Source organism: Gossypium hirsutum, chromosome D02 (assembly GCF_007990345.1).
Source record: "Gossypium hirsutum isolate 1008001.06 chromosome D02, Gossypium_hirsutum_v2.1, whole genome shotgun sequence".
In the NCBI taxonomy this organism is placed as follows: domain Eukaryota; kingdom Viridiplantae; phylum Streptophyta; class Magnoliopsida; order Malvales; family Malvaceae; genus Gossypium; species Gossypium hirsutum.
In genome coordinates, this window is record NC_053438.1 from 2,546,275 (window position 1) to 2,565,576 (window position 19,302).

Here is a 19,302-nt window from a genome sequence, read left to right on the forward strand (position 1 = left end):
TTGAATGGATGATTCTCTTTGTTGTGTTTAACTTTCACTCTTGTGTTTTGCTTACCACAAAGAGCTTGGCTACCTATTTATATCTATAATAAAAGGTTAATATCGTCCACCACATGGAAAATTTGTTATCTCGAAGGATGGATGGAAAGTTTAACAGGACAAAATTAGGTAGGTATGAAACAAAATGAAAGTGAGAAAACGTTTATTTAATGATTTATTTAAAGAAATTAGGTGATTTGTTGATTGATTTAAGATTTTATAAATAGGGTGAATTTTTAAAAATAAGAATATTTAAATAAATATTTTAATTGTAGTTTTGAAATGATATTTTATAAATACAATTTATATTTTGGAATTACAATTAGACTCAATGCGTACAATGTATAAACAAAATTACAATTATACCAGCAGGGTAAATTGAGTTAGGGCAGACTGCAGAGGTGTCTATTATATTAGAATGTGAAAAATGAAAATAGTTATGAGGTTATTGTATTTGGAGGCCCCAAAATTAGGTCGCACCCATTTAAAACCCAAAATAAAATAATTTTTATTATGCTTTTACATATTCTATAATTAAATAAAAAACCCTAAGTCTAATTTCAATGTCATTTTCTCACGAATTCATTGCTTATTTATTATTATTGTTAAAACTTTTAAGAATTCAACTGTTCATCTCTTTTTTGCTTCTTATGTATTGTTAAAATTTTTAAAATTTTAGTTATCATTATTAACATTTTCAAGTTGGGTGTTTTTTTTTTTCTGTCATTACACATTAAGAGTTATAAAATACAAATAATTTAATATTTGATTATGTCCAGTAAAGATGGAGAGTGGTTAAATCAAGGTTTAATTAGATTTTTAATAAACATTTATAATTATATATGTCAAATAAATATATTAATTGCAATTTTATGTATAATTAAAAAGAATTTTAAATTTGTCAAATTGTGTTTTAAGAAACATAAAAAATTTTATTATTTTTAGAGGAATTTAATTAAATTATATGATATTAATCTAAAATATGAAACTCGGTTGGATTTAAGCCAAAATTAGGTAGGTATGGAACAAAATGAAAGTGAGTAAAAGTTTATTTAATGATTTATTTAAAGTAATTAGCCATTACAGTGATTTGTTGATTGATTTAAGATTTTATAAATAGGGTGAAAATTTTTAAAATAATTATTTTAATTGTGGTTTTGAAATGATTTTTTTTATAAGTACAATTTGCATTTTGGAATTACAATTAGACTTAATGTGTACAATGTAGAAACAAAATTACAATTATAGCAGCAGGATAAATTGAGTTGGTACAGAGGTGTCTATTATAAAAGAATGTGAAAAATGAAAATTGTTATCAGGTTGTTATAGTAGAAGGCCCCAAAATTAGGTAGCACACCAGACAAAAACAGCTAGTGAAGTGGTGTAAAATAAATACTATTCTATATACACACACATAGTTTTGTACTTGCTCACCTCTTGTCAGTTTCGCTGATCTGACTAAAATTATCATGCGAGTGGTGGACTTTACGAGCTAAGGTTGAGTAAAAAACTCGATAATATTGAAAATTTGAGTTAAAATGATAATTTAATTTAGTTCAATTTTTTTATAGTTCGGTTTGATTTCGATTAGTAGCGTTATTTAACTATATTATTTTGATTTGATTTCAGTTTATTTTATTGGATATCGAAAAATCTAAAAAATTAATACTTTTTTGAATATATAAGCTATATATATTAACCCATTTAAAACCCAAAACAAAATTCATTGCTTCTAAATTCTAAAAATAGTCTTTTATTATACTTTTACATATTTTATAATTAAATAAAAAAAATCCTAAGTCTAATTTCAATGTCATTCTCTCACAAATTTATTGCTTATTATGTATTGTTAAAACTTTTAAAATTTTGGCTATCATTTTTAACATTTTCAAGTTGAGTTTTTTTTTTTTTTTCTATCATTACATATTAAGAGTTATAAAATACAAATAATTTAACATTTGATTATGTTTAGTGAAGATGAAGAGTAATTAAATCAATGTTTAATTAGATTTTTAATAAACATTTATAATTATATATTTCAAATAAATATATTAATTGCGTTTTATGTATAATTGAAAAGAATTTTAAAATTGTCAAATTGTGTTTAAGAAACATAAAAAATTTTGTTATTTTTTAGAGGAATTTAATTAAATAATATGATATTAATCTAAAATATAGAACTTAGTTGGATTTAAGCCAACTTGATTCTTTAGCATGAAAATGGCATTAGTTTAAAATGAGCACAACACGAATGGTGTTAAATGCTCTTCTTGTTCAGCAGGTTTTAGAGGTACATTAAGGAATATTAAAAAATAAACATTTTTAAATATTTTTCCTTTCCTTTTTGAAATTTTTAGAATTAGAGCTAAATTATCATATTATGTAAATGTTGAGAGCTAAATTTATTGATTTTTTAGAATTCAAACTAAAATGACAAATTTTGTAAACATTGAGGGTTAAATTTGTTGAATTTTTTAGATTTAGAATCAAAACGATATAATGTATAAATATTGAAAGGCTAAATTTGTTATTAAGCCAATATAAACGAGCCCATGTCAACTTTCTATCACTCATCTAAAGGCAACTAATAGGGCAGTGGCAAAAATATTTAATTTTGAAAAATTAAGTGACTAAATCGAAAAAATTAATAGTTGAGTGACCAAATTAGAAGCAAAGGCATAATTGGATGACTATTTTTTATAGTTTTTGATAATTTTTCAATTGAATTGGAAATTGATTGATGGATAACACCAACTCATTTAAGGGGAAAGGATTGTATGAAATAGTGACACCACATCATCTGTATCCTTTTACCAATAATTTAATACCACATCAGCATTTTTATCTTGAACAAAAAAAATCAAATCTAAATGAAAATCCTGAAAGTCAAGATAAAATTACTGATGCGGCGTTAAACTATTACAAAGTAATAATATTCATATTCATACAATCCTTTCTCATCAATCAAGATATAATGGATTCTTAACAAAATCTTTCATTAGTTAAATTAATAAACAAAACTAAGGAATTTAGGATGATGTGAAGAACTGGGTTTGCTTCTTAAATAACATGTCATAGCCTTGAATTTAACATACCAAGTATCCAATTTGAACTACTAATTAAATTACTTGATATGATAATCTAATGCATTTATTGCAGATTTTAATGTATTTATTGTAACTTCTTTGTTTTTATTCTAATATAGCTTGGAAAGAGTATTTTTCAAGTATGGAAAGGTATTAATTTGTTTCTTGCTTTAGCAAAGTTCGAGAATCCTTTGACATCAAGCTTCTCTTTATATAAACTAACACAAACGGCAAATCACATAAGAAAAACCTAAATCTAGCTTATTTGAGTTCAATTTTGGGTCCTTTTTTGCTTTAGAAATCAATGACCATGATTCAAGGTCTTGTTTTAAGTTTGATTAAAGACGAATTGGGTTTGTCGGCAGCAATAGAAGATCTCCGAGAAGAAAATAAACATCAGGTTAACAATCACAAGGGAAATCAAGTAGACCGTGGCGATGAAACCGATGAAGGTGTTGATTCAAGTAAGGTTGAAACGTTACAAATAAGTCCGATATACTATACACTGAGAGACCTAATGGATTTACAAGATGAAGATATCGATGCGTTTTCTTTTCGAAGTGTCACCGTTGTCGACAATGCCTCTTCCTCTAGAATTGGCTACCTCCGTCCAACAAATGAAGGTATTGTCTCGTAATTTTTTATTTTTTATTTTTTGCAAGCAATTGGTATCTCTTTTCGTTTACATTATTCTTATCTTTAAATTATATTTAAAAATTAAAAAAATTAGAATATGTAACAAAATTTGAACCTCGCTTGTGAAGTTAAATTTCAACCAAAATGTACCAAATAATTATTTTTATTTATACCCGATTTTCATTTATATGTTTCTACAAATTTGTTGAATACAAATGAGAAAATTAAAAAGAAAAAATTGTAAGGGTTCTATTTGATTAAGGAGGTAGTAAGGTTGATAATTTAGTTACTTTGTCACTTGAGCGGGCAGGTTGATTTTGAATTAGATCAATATAGATCTAATTAATTTGAGTTCTAAAATTTTTGAGTCATTTCATATTCGGGTTCGGGTTATATTAGATTTGTATCATTCAAGTTTGTCAATCGAATTTTTAAGTTAATTTATCTCAAGTTACTTACTTTAATCATTTCTGGTTATACTCGTTTTTTGAGCTATTGAGTGTAAATTCGAATTAATCTGGTCTCATTTTTGTATTGGGCTCAAAATTCAATTTGTGTAACCATATATTCCATGCTCGAATTTTTTTTCTCAGCAAAACCAGAAGTAGAAGTGAGCCTTAATTTGGAGAAGCAAGACACTGAACTAGAGGCATGCCTTTTATTAAGCTTACCAGAACCATCATTCAGGACATGGATGGAACCAAGTGGTGAAACAGACACCACCATAACTCCTGGTCCTTCAGACAACAAGACCACAAGACATGAACCTGGCTCGAAATCGAAATGGAAAAATAAGATCAAAGATGCCATTGCTAAGGTAACAAATTCATGGAGTGCCAAGAAACAACAGCAAGCAGCTCCAAATATTGATGTCGTTTTATACGAAATAGATGCCAAAGGGGTACTGAAAATGAGATGGGAAGACGAGAAAAAATGGCATGCAAAACCAAAAAGAAGGCCAACATCATGCATGTGCTGCCCTAAAATATCAAGGATTAGGGATTTCGCGTTAGAAGAACATGTTTAAAAGTTAAGAAATTTAGAACTTAGAAGGAAATATTTTGCTGGGATTGGTTTTTGTTGGAATGAGATGCAAGCTGCAACAAAGGGAATTTAATAGTTTTGTTCTTAATTTTGGGTTATTGCTAGTAGTAGTAAAATGTGTATTCCTAATAGTTGTTGAGTTAGTTTTGTAGTGTAGTGTTTGTAATGATTAAATGCACTAAAATTGATTTATTTAATAGTAGAGGGATTAATTTAATTAAATCTTTTTTTATTCAAACTTGTTAAATAAACTTTGGATAAAATAACTCGATTCATGAACAAAATGTGAGAAGTATGGACAAATAGTGGCATGGGCTTACATAATAAGAAATATGACAAATATTCCACCATATGATGGGCTTATTGGGAAAAAGTGATTTGGGGCAAGTACATGGAATTATGAATTACCAGCTTGCTAATTGGACTCTTCATTCTTGTCCAAGAGTCCACTATCTTTAATCATTTCCCACAAGAAAAGGAAATTTTAAATTGAAGGACAAAAATCAATCCATCATCTATTTATCCTGGCAAGGGTAAAATGTTTGGATCACCCACTTTTTTTTTAAGGGAAATTGGCAAGGTTGTCAAATTTTAATTTTAATTTTAATTTTTTAAGAGATTAAAGTGTAATTTTGTTATTATATTAATTTATAATTTTACAAAATCTTAAAGGATTAAATAATAATTTGCCATTTGGGGGATAATGGCCTCGGCCCCCAAAATGGTATAATTGCTTGAACATCTTTTTTAAAAATGGTAAGATTATAACTTAAATGTAACCTCCTAACATTTATATTTTACTCTTAATTTACTTTAAAAAATTTCTAATTTTGCCTCAAATTTATCCCATACATACATACATAACACGAGGGATGGCATTAAAGGGGCAGACAATGATCTTAACCCCCTAAGAAAAAGATTTCTATATTACCTCTTAACTTTGTTTAATATTACAATTTAGTGTAAAAATAAATTTACATTTTGAGTCTCAAAATTTTTATTTTTATTTCTGACTCCAAAAAAGACTTTCAAATTCTTCCCATACGAACCCAGACAGACTCAATAATGCAACTTCATATTATCTTCTCTCATTGTTGCAAGCTGGTAAGCAAAACCCACCCTTTTCTTTAATTCTTTAGTTATTCCATTATTCCCAGCCACCCAAACTCGTTCAAAAGCTATATTCCCCTTTTTCTAAATTTTAAAAAAAAAGTAATTTAACAATAAAAATAATTATAAATATCAAAATTTAAATTCAAATTTATTAAATGATATATTTTAAAAATAATTGTCGATTGAGTTTAAACTCGATTGGCCAGGACATCACTGCCAATACAAGAGGACGTGAACTCGAGTACATTGAAGCGCATTATCCTCTTATTTATGAATTAGGGAGGGGTTAAGTATAATTCTAAACATTAAAGAAAATATATATGATTAAAACCCATAAAGAAACGAAATTAAACCCAATGTTCAAAACATTCCAAGCCCTCTCAAATGCCTATCTATCCCATCATTCGAGCTGTAGAAAATTATAATGGTACTTTTGTCCAGGACCTAAAATAAATAATGTTATAACTCGTACAAAATTGTTGAGGAAGGATGCTGTCACTTTAGAGACATACACACATTATAATATTGTTATTTGGCTGCTATATAACTAAAGTATGGCCACTTTTTTTATGTCATTGCAGGGACCTTTGGCTTTTGCCCATCATCTCCTTTTCTTTTAGCTTATTTGTATGATTGGATGTACTTGAGGCTTAATAGTTAATTATTTAACTGTGCCATCTGCATTATTTAACCTTATTTCATAATGAGTGGAACCTTAATGTTTGATTTTCATATACCAGTTTTTATTTTTTATCAGAATTTAGTTTATGGATGGATGTAGAATTGTTTACAGGTCTGTCAACAATACCAAGATGAATGTTTGTGAATTTTATTGTTTGTGCAGGGACCATATTTTGGCCTGAAAACCAGGGATTAGGAAATTGCCTGGCTATATGAACCATGGGATGGTTCCAGCTTCCAAGTCTCAAACCTACAGCTTGCAACTGGAAAATCTATACACAACCAATGGAAACCTAAGATGGTTCCTAATAAGGAAAAAGCAAATTTTGAAAATAAAATGAAGTAAAGTATACAACAAGCAACATATAATTTGTCAAAATTTTGAAAATATAAATGGTTTTTAGGAGGGTTTATTGTATAAAAGCTTTAGTAATTCATTTCATTTATTTTCAAATAAGGCTTAATATCAGATATTGTTTTAGTTTCATATATTAATAAATCAAACTATGTTTTATATATAAAGAAGGGTAAACTGCATTGGTAGTCATTCAACTATTAAAAAGGTTCTTTTTTGTCACTTAACTATAAAAAATTATAAATTTGTCACCTAATTATTTGACTTTTTCTTTTCTGGTCACTAGACGTTGTAAAAATAACATGACAACTTTTAAAATTGGCAAAACAATAAATTTAGTTCTCAACATTCACACATTACCTAATTTAGTCCTCAAGTATGAATCTTATAAAACCGGTGAAGAGTGAACCGATGAAGACAAAATCATGTTAACCAGTAGTTTCCCATAATCGAAGTATAATCAAGAGAAAAGAATTAAAAAAAAGTAAATTATGATATTGGGTTTTTGGGTGTTTCTATTTTTTGTGTATTTTTTTTATCAAATTTAGCTAATGAATTTGTTTTTTAAAGTTTTTTTTATGTGAAATGGTCTCAAAGAAAACAAAACTATAAAAAAGACCAAATTACATAATATGTAAATATTGATTATTAATTTAAGGATTAAAATTGCTATTATGTCAATTTTGAAAATTAACATATTATTTTTCCGTCAGTCATTTAATGTCTAGTGACCAAAAAAGGAAAAAAATCAAATAGTTAGGATAATTATTTTGTAACTTTTCGTAACTAAATAAGAAAAAAAATTTACTGATAGTTAAGTGACCACCAATATAATTTATATTATAAAAATAATAATTATAAAAAGCCTAAATATCAAATATAAAGTCTATCTTGAACTGGCATTTTGACCCAATGATTCAAGTCTACAACTAAAAGAGCTGTTTACCCTTTGTCCTAGGTAAGGTTTCCCACACACCTAAGCCAACAACAAAAAGTAATTTACCATTACTCAAGGTAATGTGTATATATATAAAGAAGCTGACATGAATGTTAACAATTCAATCAATTCTTTTTCATAAAAACAATAATTTGAACAAAATTTAAAAAATAAAAAAAATTAAAATTAAATTTATAACTTTTTTTGAACAATCTAATTATAAGTTTTGATTATATCTACTTTTTTGACATAATATCTAGAATTATTCATAGTCTTTCTTTAATCTATTAATACGAGAATAATATACTTCAGTGTACTCAAACTCGCATTCTCTTACTTTTTTATACAAAAAATAAAATTCAAACCCAAAATCTAAACTATAAATTTTCAGAACATCCAAACCACAAATTTTAAATTCTAACCGTTATATATATTATTTCATTGAAGACATACAACTAGCAAAGTAAGAATTTGAATACCCTAGAATTGATTTCTTGTGAGTGTTGGTGAAGGAACTCAAATTCCAAGAATATGTCATGGCAAAAAATTCCCCTTTAAAAGGGGCATATCAATGATGATGTTTTTGTTGCCATTTCATAATCCAAAAGGAACCCCCACCCCCCCCCCACCCCCCAAAGAAAAAATAATAATAAAGCATAGGAATCAATCACGCGTCTAATGTGACAGTCCAATTACAATTGGGGGGAATCTTTAAAGAAATTGCAATCATAAAATTTTAAAAAAAGGTCCCCCAACTTTCACACTCACCACCGCCGAGCTACCTTCTTTCTTGATGTTGGGTTGGTGAATTACATATATTCAACCATTTCCCCATTTCTTTAGTACTATCAACCAACAACATTCATGAGAAAACGTTAGCATTTGTCAAGTCATGGCATTTTATGAAAGAGAATGGGAAGAGTGTTTCAATTCGGTGTCAAAATAATATAAAGTATAATAAAGGGGAGGAGGTTAAGATTGAATCGTAAATTTTTTAAGAGTAATTGATTAAAAATTTCACACTTTTGGAGGATTAAAAGAACAATCTTACCGAATTAAGGATTACCTTCTTTCCAAAAGACATGATTGATAAGATTGCAGCATAATCGTTTATCTATCTCAGGACCTTCCTTTTTTTGTAATATGGGATTTCTACGCGTTACTTATTTCTTTAGAACATTTGGCATGACACTTGCGTGCTTGCCTAAGTATGAGCATAAGTAGTTGTGATAAGCCATGTCAAGCATTCTAATTAAATAGATAAATCAACTAATCATAGCGAAGTATGGTGAGTGTTGAAGTAAATGATGAAGTAAAGAATTTGTTGGGTTTAAATTAAATTATTAATTTTTAAAATAAAAGTGAAAATGTATGAAATACTTTGCATCCATATTCCCTAATTGTTTTGAGATTTAAATAGTGTAGAAGAAGAGTAAGGTAATTCAATCCTACATTGAAAAATGAAAGTATGGATCTTTAATTAATTGCTCCTATAAATTAGATAATGATAACAAGGCACAAGCACACATACCTCTTCCATGCATTTCTTGCAACCACTAAATATTCGCAAGCATACATACCTTTTGGAATTGGTTAAATTTTGATGTAAGTCCTTGTACTATATGTAAGTTATGAATTTTGTCGATTTATTTTAATTTAGTCATTTTTTATCCATGTATTTTGTGAATTTTAACATTTCAATCTAACCAAATGATAACTGTTAAATTTATTAAGTTTATTATTTTCCAAATCTGATGTAGCAAACATATTTTCAAATGTGCGACAGCTTACTATCTCTACATTTTATTAAAAAAAAAGTCAGATAATGGATTTAAAGATAGTTGTTTGCATTAAGATTGAAATTTCAAAATTCGAAATGTATAGGGACTAAGAATGCTCCAATTGGAGAAAATTGACTAAATTTACAACGTTATGCATAGTACATGACTAATAGTAGAATTTATCCAAATGAGTTTGGTTGTTACTGTTTGGTCTAGACTAAAATTGACCAATTCGTAAGGTACAAAATCCAGGGGCAAAGCCAAAAAACATTTTAGGGGAGCGGAACTGAATTATAAAATTTTTAAAAGAATGTAATTTTACCATGTATTAGTTTATAATTCCATTATTTTTTAAGGGACTAAATAGAATTTTTTTTTTATGTTTAGGAGGCCAAAATGTAATTTTATCATATATTAATTTACAATTTTATTATTTTTAGAGGGACTGAACTAAACATTTGCATTTTTAGGAGGGCCAATCCCCTGTCAATCTCCTAGCTTTTCTTCTAACAAAAACTAAAAATAATCAAATTAAAGTATACAAAGCCGGAATTAAAACGAATATATCAAAAAAAAATCTAATTTAAATATAATATATATTGATTTACTTTTTTTAATGCAATATTAGTTGTGATTTTGTGCAAAATTTCAAATACGTTGCATGCATGTATCTTTTATAACAAAAATAATAATAATTTTTATTTAAGTCCCCTAATATTTAAACAAATGGTCCCCCAAGGGATAGAGATTATCTCAATTTCACATTTGAAAGAGCTATAAATAATGAGGCAAGTAGGAACCCAACTATATACATGAGCTGTTCAAAGCTATTGCTTTTGGTTTCATTTAATTTTGAATCCTAACCTTCCAATCAATATCATTCATTTGCCTAATTTATTTCATTTACTTTTCTTCCTACATTGTAGACATTTAGTTTTAATATACCTATCAACTTGCATAAATTATTCGGTTTCGATTCGATTGATTTAATTTATTGATAATTTTTTAATTAATAATACAATTAATTAAATTTGAAACTCTATTCAAGTGATTAATTTATTCGTGTATTATTACCAAATTAATATATATAGATAATAAATAAATTTAAATAAACAATTTTTTATTCTGAATCATTAATAAAATATATTATAAATAAATTTAGAAGTACATTTTTCATTTTCTATTGGCTCAGTTATATAGCTTCTTTAAAGAAATGGAAAGCACCTACCTACATAATGATTTGATCGTACCTTCTTTGAGTTTATATTTTAAGAATTTTATACCACATTATTTGTGTGCATATATACAGATTTGTTCTTGATATTTTTAGGACCTTAAGTAAAACAATAAATTGGGACTCTTTTTAAAAAATTTATAAAATTTAATACAATAAAATAAAAAGATTGGGCCCTTTTTTTTCTATGTACAATGAAGCGTCGATCAGAAAACATAAAAGGCTAAAGATTTTTTTCGACATTAAATGCTAAAAAAAAAATTTTTGGCCCCTTCCAGCCCTGAGCCCTGGGTGGCTGCACTATCAAACTACCCCAAGGTTGGGCCTGCATATATATAACAACACCTCTAGCTTACATGCACATTCATGAATTTTTTTTAGAGGGTCAGATTTAAATTATAAATCTTTAAAAAGAATTCAAATGGAATTTTATCATTTAAAATGTTATTATTCTTTGACGGATTAAATTATAAATTTTTATTTTTGAACGGATCAAATTTTAAATTTAAATTTTAAAGAGGTCAAAATATAATTTTACCATTAGATTAACTTAAACTTTTACACATTTTAAAGGAACTAAATTAAAAATTTTCTATTTTGAGGGTCATGGCTAGCATACCCCACAAGCACCACCCCATGTATTTCTAGATTTATCCAAGTTTTTTTTTTAAAGATAAACTATATCCGAAGTCATTAAATTATTAATTAATTTACGTTTTGATCTTTGAATTTTAAAAAGTTATATAAATACATTTTGATCTTTCGATTGTTAATTTTTTTAAAAGAAGAAGTCTGGCTAGTGTTGTTTTCAATTGAGGGCTCAATTGATTATTGAATTATTTTCAAGCGGCTTTTTTATATAATAAACCTAATAAAAAAAAGGTTACATATTTATATAACCAAGGGATTTACTTTAACTGGCCATTATCTCTGGTGGAGAATAATTGGAAGGATATAATAATACATCATTTGGTGCTAATGTGAATATAATTATGTAACACTAATTGCATCCAGCAATATAGCATTTTAGATAGGTAATTGGTTTATATAATTTTAGCTATCATCAATTATGGTCAATCATTGCTATATAAATACGTTATTATTTTAATCATGGTTTTTATATGTGATGTTAAACTCTATATATAATGAGAGATAATCTTTTTATGGGTCATGTTATTGGTCGGTTTGTGGGTTTAATCAATCCGATCAGTTAATTAATTTATTAATTTATTTATCTAAAAGGTTTAATTATTCATTCGATTTAATTAAATAATTTATTAAAAATTAAAAACTCGATTTAACCGATTTTGTCTTAATTTAATCAATTTGTACCAATATTTGGATCAACAGTTTGATATCCTTTCCCAAACCAGTTCAACCAACCTTGCTCTAAAGTATAAATATCTATCGATTGGGTTCATGTCAAGTTTATGTATCACATCAACACCATATATAATTGTGCAAGTTTTAATTTGAATTATAGGTATAAGATTCTTATAAAATATTTTTTTATTTAATATTTACTATTTTATATACTTTTTATTAAACTTTCATAAAGAACTTAAATATTTTTAATACTATAATTTAATTTCCATATAATATAAAATATGATATATATTGAAAAATGGGTCAACTAGAGCCTAATTGTCAAGTTTAGAATCTAAGCTTAATCCATTTTTTAAATAAAACAATTTTTTGTCCAGAGTCCAATTTTCAAGTCTAATAAAGGAAAACTCTCTCAAATATTAGTTCTAGAAGAATTAAAAATCAAAGCTTAGTTGTGAATTTTAGAACACAATCTAGATTTATATTTTAAACTAGCTTAATTTTTGTGTTTAAGTCTAATTTTTTTTTAAAATCTCAAAAATATTGAACAAGCCTTCAAGCTTAAACAATAGCCTAACTCTTAGACAGAAATAAACATAATCAAATCGAAAACAAAAGAGAATAAATTTTATATAAATACAAATTTTGTAGTATAAAAATAAATAAAAATTATTTAATTTTAAATTCATTAAATATCATCTTGTGGCAACAAATCCGACTAAAACTCAAAAATAATAACATTTTTGCAAAAGAAATGTTAAAAGAGACATTTTTCCTTTTCCCTTTCCCTTTAGAAAATATTAGAGTTATTAAGGGTCACTTTGGACAGATGTTTATTTCTGATACAGTGTATTTAATTTTTTATTTCATAATAAAATATTATTATAATATCTAATCTTTAACACTATAGCTATTCTTACATTAACTATAACCATAAGTAAATATACTACTCTTCTAAAAGGCAATAGGAGCAGTTTAGCTGCATGATGATGATGATGATGACACAAAGGTTTTCTAGTAATAGCAACGATTTCTCTTACTTTTCCAAAACAAGTCACTGAATATCTGGTCCTTTATTTATTTATTTTATTTTCTGACCTTTTCCCAAGTAAAATAAGTAGATAAAGTATTGCATATTACCCCATAAAGATTATGTTACCAACTGTGAATGTGTGTGCATAGTGAAATCGAGACCATGCGTGATTTCACACCTCATCTAAATTGGTTCCATTATCATGGGGTCAAAGCTATTGTCATAGGGTTCAGAAAAAATGTGAGCTTAGGATCTTAGCCTCTTTGGTTTTATGCACTTATTTTTAAGTGATGGGTTTCAAATAAATTTGTACTCAAATCTGGGCATTTGCCACCGATTAATTCAAACTTTCTTTTTATCAAAAATGGGGTTAAGAGAGATATGTTTAGGGTAAATTGTATAGTTAGTCATCTAAGTATTAACGGATTTCTATTTTGGTCAATATCGAATTATAATTTTTTTATTTTCAGTCATCAACGTTATCATTTGTTTCTATTTTAGTCACTCTCTGTTGAATCATTAATGGAAATGATGGCGTTAATTGCTATAATTACACATTTATTCTTAAACATTTATACATTCTATCAATCACGGGCGAAGTCAGAAAATTTTTTGGAGGGTAAAATTAAATTGTATGTTTTTATGATACTTAAAATACAATTTCTACATTTTAATAGCTTATATGTTTATAATTTTTTAAATGACTAAATCAAAATTTTATTATTTTAGTGGGTGAAGTGCAATTTGACCTATACTAACTTAAAATTTTATAAAGTGTAAAGAGTCAAAAATAAAAATTTTCTATTTTAGGAGGACCAAAGCCCCTACCAGCTCCCACCGTTGTCCCTACTATCAATTTAATTCTCATTTAAAAAAAATAAATTTAGCTCTTTATATTTCTAAATTTCTATCAATTTGTAACATGGGAAAGCAAAAATTGCATAATAATTATTCTAACATTCCACAAGGATGAGGTAGATGATGACAAGTCATCTTGTGAAATTAGGGCATTGATGTTAGTCATCCCTTCTTGTTGCATTTCCATGTTACAAATTAAAGAAATTTATAAATATAAAGGATTAAATTTATTAAATTATTTAAAATTAAGATTAAATTGATAGAATATAAAAATATTGAGGATTAAATATGAATTATACCAAGTTAAAAATTAGGTAAAATTCATATACACAAAATGGTACATAGCTTCCACAATTTCAAGACATCCCTTCACATGATCATCACATTTTCCTTTATAAAAATAAATAAATAATAGCTGTAAAAATTTGAAAAATAATAAATAAAAAAATAAAATTCCATCTTTCTTTTTCGTGCAAAGGACCGATAAGAGTCACGCAAAGCCTGCGAATGTACCCAAGGTATTTTTCTTTTGCAGTTTGCATTAGAATTTCAAAACTCAAAATTGTGTTCATTTTGGTCCTTTACCTATTTTCTACCCATCAATTATCACTAATTTCACACAAGAACTGTTTAATAAATATAAAATGATTTAATGTAGTGTTCTAGCTTAATTACTTTTTCAAAACACTTTGTGTCACTTTCAATTTTTCAACCATCTAGACAACAACATTTATCTTAAATATTAAAAAAAATAATCAAAATCCACGAATCTAGACATTAATTCTCGATTCAACCGATACGATTACCGGACTCATTGCCTTTGTATTTTGTTTTTATTCAACCGTGCTTCAAAATTTGACAATTTTCTTGACACAAGGTCAAAAAATTGTCCTAATGATGGGATTTTATAATCTAATTTGAGTAAAGATTTTGTTTTGAGGTTTTAAAATAAGGGGAAATTTACCTAAGAGTTTGAAATGTGATACATATGAAACCAAAAAACCATATCCAACGGTCAAAGAGACAGTGATACAACAAAACCCTAGTGTTCTCGTGACTCTCTTAATTTTTTTTTTTTTAAGATTATTCCCATTTTGAAAAGGTAGAAAAAAAACACACACATTAAAACCATTAAACATGTCTCAATCAAACATGATAGTAATACCATTAACATGTCTAAATCAAGCATGATAATCCTAGAGGAATTATTATTGGTGATTTTTTTTTTCTTTTGTAGATTGACGTCAAAGTTATCTCTAAAATTTGGTATATAAAACAATATGAATTATATTAAATGTTATTATTAGTTGGAATAGTTAATACCATTAGGAATTTTGGTTAAAATGGCGGGATTTTTTTAATAAAAACATTTCTTCCGACTCAAAAATAACATAAAATCACGTCAATATGATAAGTTGAAAGTGGTATTTCTAGGAAAAATTCATGCCAACATTAAGGGACGAAGTCAAAATTTTATTTTAGGAGGGGTCGAAATTAAATTGTAATTTTTACGATAGTAAAAATGTAATCTCACCATTTTAATAGCATATATCTCTATAGTTTTTAAAGGATTAAATAAATTTTTTATCATTTTTAAAGGACCTAGATAGAAAATTTTTCATTTTAGGGGGGTCGGGTCCCTGTCAATCCCCTAACTATGCCCCTGTCAACACTTTAATTAGAACAATTAACGGTGTTAATTAACTATTTGGATTAACTAATTATTTTATAGAAGTAGATTTCCAAATCAATATTTTCAGGTTGAATCGATAATTAATAGTTCAACCAGTTCGATCAGTTAATATATAATACAGAATAAAGAGAACCATTGTGATTTAATTAAAATCGAAACTGGCTTAAGAACATATGAATAGTTGTTTTGGGTGATTTTGTACCATATTTATTGACCAAAGGTTAGAATTTGCATTTATTAATTTCTCTAGAATTTTTTGAATTTTTTAATCATTATTTAACGTATTGAATTAGGAACCAATTGTCTAACTTATTTAACCATAATCTAATTCTTATAACATTAAACTAATTTATACTAAATTAAAGTATATGAACTGAACTGCAAATTTAAGCATAGTAGAGGGACCAAAATAAAAATTTGACCTAATAAAAATGTGTTAAAGAAGAATTTCCAGGCAATAGACAATGACTCGGATACCATTTTGAACACATGGCAAACGTTGAATGGCTAGAAAATACATATAATTAGTGGTCCATCATGGCTTAAACTAAAGACACTTATTCCCCATCCATGATCCTAGTTGTCATCCACCCACCTATTTTTAAGCAAATCATAGGGAAGGGACCCCCTTCCTTCTACGTCATTTCCATGGGAAACAAAATCATTCTACATACTTTTTCTCACATAAAACCAAATCAAAACCCCTTCCTTTTTTTCCTCATTTATTATTCTTTGGGTTAATATAAATTTTAGTCCCTGAACTCGACAATTAAGTCAATTTTGATACTTATATTTTTTTGGTCCATGTTAAAATCTAAACTTAAGAACTAGGTCCATTTTGGTCTTTGAACTCGGATTCCATCATAATTTGATGACATGGCACTCCAATATTGTGCCACATCATCACCTAAAATTTAATAAATAAATTTTAGGTGATGACATGGCACAATCTCGAAATGCCACATCATCGAACTTTTACTTTTTGCTAAGTTCAAGGGCCAAAAATGGCATGGTTATCTGAACTGGACCTAATTGGTCGGTTGAGCCGATTGGACTAAGAACTAGTTGGGGTACTAATCCGAAGAAATCCTTTTAACCAATTAAGTTGGGAATCGATACGGATCGGTTAAATCAAGTGATTGAACCAAAATTTTTTATTTTTAATGTTTTTGTATGAATTTTTTAATGATTATTTAATCGAACTAGATAGATCGATCGAACTAGTCAAACCGATGACCTAACCAGTTCGACCACTAGTCCAATTTCGAAAGTCTTGCAAAATGGACCTAGTTGTTAAGTTTAGTTACCAAAGTGGATAACAAAAAAGTACATGTGCCAAAATGAACTTAATTTCCAAGTTTACGGACTAAAAGTTATATTAATCCATTTCTTTATTTATATAGTTTAGTTCCCTTTTGTTTGCTAAAACCCAAGAAAAGTTTTCAAATTCACCCTTCCCCAGAGGCACAAAACAAAAGCTTCCAAACATCCAGCTTTCATTGTATTTTGCTAAGCTGTCACCAGCTTTCCTATTAGGCTCTCTCCCTCAGTTATTGCCTCACGCGTTACCCCCACCTCTCCATACCATCAAACCCCCCCCCCCCTTCTTTCATTTCCCTATATAAATACACCCTCTCTTTGAAAAATATCCACAAAACCCCTCTCTTCTTCTCTCTTTTTCTCATTCATTCTTTAGTTTCAATATCAAAGCAAAAATGGGTTCTTCTTGTAATGTTGTTTCAATGGCCTTACTGGCTTGTTTGGTGTTGAACTCCTTGGTTTTTGTTGCCCACGGTGGTGACTTTTACCAGGATTTCGACCTAACATGGGGTGACAGAAGAGGCAAGATTTTCAATGGTGGCAAGCTCTTGTCTTTGTCTTTAGACAGGGTTTCAGGGTCTGGTTTTCAATCTAAGAAAGAGTATTTGTTTGGAAGGATCGATATGCAACTCAAGCTTGTTGCTGGCAACTCAGCTGGCACTGTCACTGCTTATTATGTATGTTAAACATATAGTACTTCATTATTTTGAATAGGCTAGTTGATATGCGATCATCCACTTAGATTATACTTTACATTCGATACATATGTTTAATAATAAAAATAGATAAAATTTTAAAAATAATGACTAGTTTAATTTTTAATTTAACGTAAATATATTTATTTTTTAATAAAAGAGATTACTTTTAATAACAAAACTTCCATACACACAGATAATGACAATAGAATTTGTATGAACAAAAAGAATAGGAAAGAGTATTGATTCACAAGAATGAACTTATTATTTTGCTTTTTAACCAATTATTTTGGTTTTGAACCATCCCTATCTTTATGACCTTTTTCATGCTACATACATATAGAATGTGTTACAAAGCTTTTATGTTACATTTTAGAAGTGTTTTTAATGTATTTTTTGTGTATGTTTTGCAGCTGTCATCTCAAGGGCCAACCCATGATGAGATAGACTTTGAATTCTTAGGGAATCTGAGCGGTGACCCTTACATTTTACACACCAATGTCTTTACACAAGGCAAAGGCAACAGAGAACAACAGTTCTATCTTTGGTTTGACCCTACAAGAAACTTCCACACCTATTCCATCATTTGGAAACCCCAACACATCATGTAAGAACCCATCAAATAATGCCTGCTACTTTGTCTTTTGCCTTAATAACATTAGCTACTTTTTGTTTTTTATTCTCAGTTTCTTGGTGGATAACACCCCCATTAGAGTCTTCAAAAATGCTGAATCCATTGGTGTACCATTCCCCAAGAGCCAACCCATGAGGATTTACTCTAGTTTATGGAATGCTGATGATTGGGCCACAAGGGGTGGATTAGTGAAAACTGATTGGGCAAAAGCACCTTTCACAGCTTATTACAGGAACTTCAATGCCAATGCTTGTGTCTGGTCAGGAACAAGTTCATCATGTGCTAAAACTAACTCGGTCTCCGCCGGTGCATGGGAAACAAACGAACTTGATGCACCAGGAAGAAGAAGATTAAGATGGGTTCAAAAATATTTCATGATTTATAACTATTGCACTGATTTGAAACGTTTCCCTCAAGGTGTTCCACCAGAGTGTAAACGCCCAAGGTTCTAAAATCAAACCTGTTCCACCAGAGTGTAAACGCCCAGGGTTCTAAAATCAAACCTCTCCTCTTTTCCATGTAATATATTCTTTTTTTCACTACTTTCTTACTATGTATTCAAGTTGAATAAGTTATTATTATTATTATTATTCTTTTTATGTATTTTTATTTCTCTTTGTTGCTTCTTAAATCATCTTGAAAATAGATGTAAATTCCCTGTTTCTGATAATAAAATTTTCCTCTTTTTGAGTATTTAATATTCATTCAACTTCAAAGTAATTCTTCCCCTACCACAGAGGTAATCTCCTTTCAAGATAAATTGAATGACATAGAAATTATTAAGATATTTTTAATATGATGCAGTGCTTTCATACAATCTGTTTCTAACAACTCATC

General features: G+C 28.1%; 2 protein-coding genes across 2 annotated transcripts; both read left to right on the forward strand.

Moving 5' to 3' along the window:
* Window positions 1-3,387: 3,387 nt before the first annotated feature.
* Window positions 3,388-5,004, forward strand: LOC121214417 (uncharacterized). Its single transcript, XM_041088020.1, has 2 exons — window positions 3,388-3,748; window positions 4,355-5,004. The coding sequence occupies exons 1-2, from the start codon at window positions 3,430-3,432 to the stop codon at window positions 4,786-4,788; spliced, it is 753 nt and encodes a 250-aa protein (XP_040943954.1). The 5' UTR covers window positions 3,388-3,429; the 3' UTR covers window positions 4,789-5,004.
* Window positions 5,005-17,466: 12,462 nt separating this feature from the next.
* Window positions 17,467-19,158, forward strand: LOC107934480 (xyloglucan endotransglucosylase/hydrolase 2). The gene is made up of 3 exons (XM_016866921.2): window positions 17,467-17,813; window positions 18,245-18,438; window positions 18,518-19,158. The coding sequence occupies exons 1-3, from the start codon at window positions 17,532-17,534 to the stop codon at window positions 18,915-18,917; spliced, it is 876 nt and encodes a 291-aa protein (XP_016722410.1). The 5' UTR covers window positions 17,467-17,531; the 3' UTR covers window positions 18,918-19,158.
* The last annotated feature ends 144 nt before the right edge of the window (window positions 19,159-19,302 follow it).

Bases quoted from the DNA above. Each gene is read 5' to 3' on its own strand.
- LOC121214417 (XM_041088020.1), top strand. From the start codon at position 3,430: ATGACCATGATTCAAGGTCTTGTTTTAAGTTTGATTAAAGACGAATTG. The intron at 3,749-4,354 runs GTATTGTCTCGT...TTTTTTTCTCAG, and splicing joins CCTCCGTCCAACAAATGAAG to CAAAACCAGAAGTAGAAGTG.
- LOC107934480 (XM_016866921.2), top strand. From the start codon at position 17,532: ATGGGTTCTTCTTGTAATGTTGTTTCAATGGCCTTACTGGCTTGTTTG. The intron at 17,814-18,244 runs GTATGTTAAACA...TATGTTTTGCAG, and splicing joins GCACTGTCACTGCTTATTAT to CTGTCATCTCAAGGGCCAAC. The intron at 18,439-18,517 runs GTAAGAACCCAT...TTTTATTCTCAG, and splicing joins TGGAAACCCCAACACATCAT to TTTCTTGGTGGATAACACCC.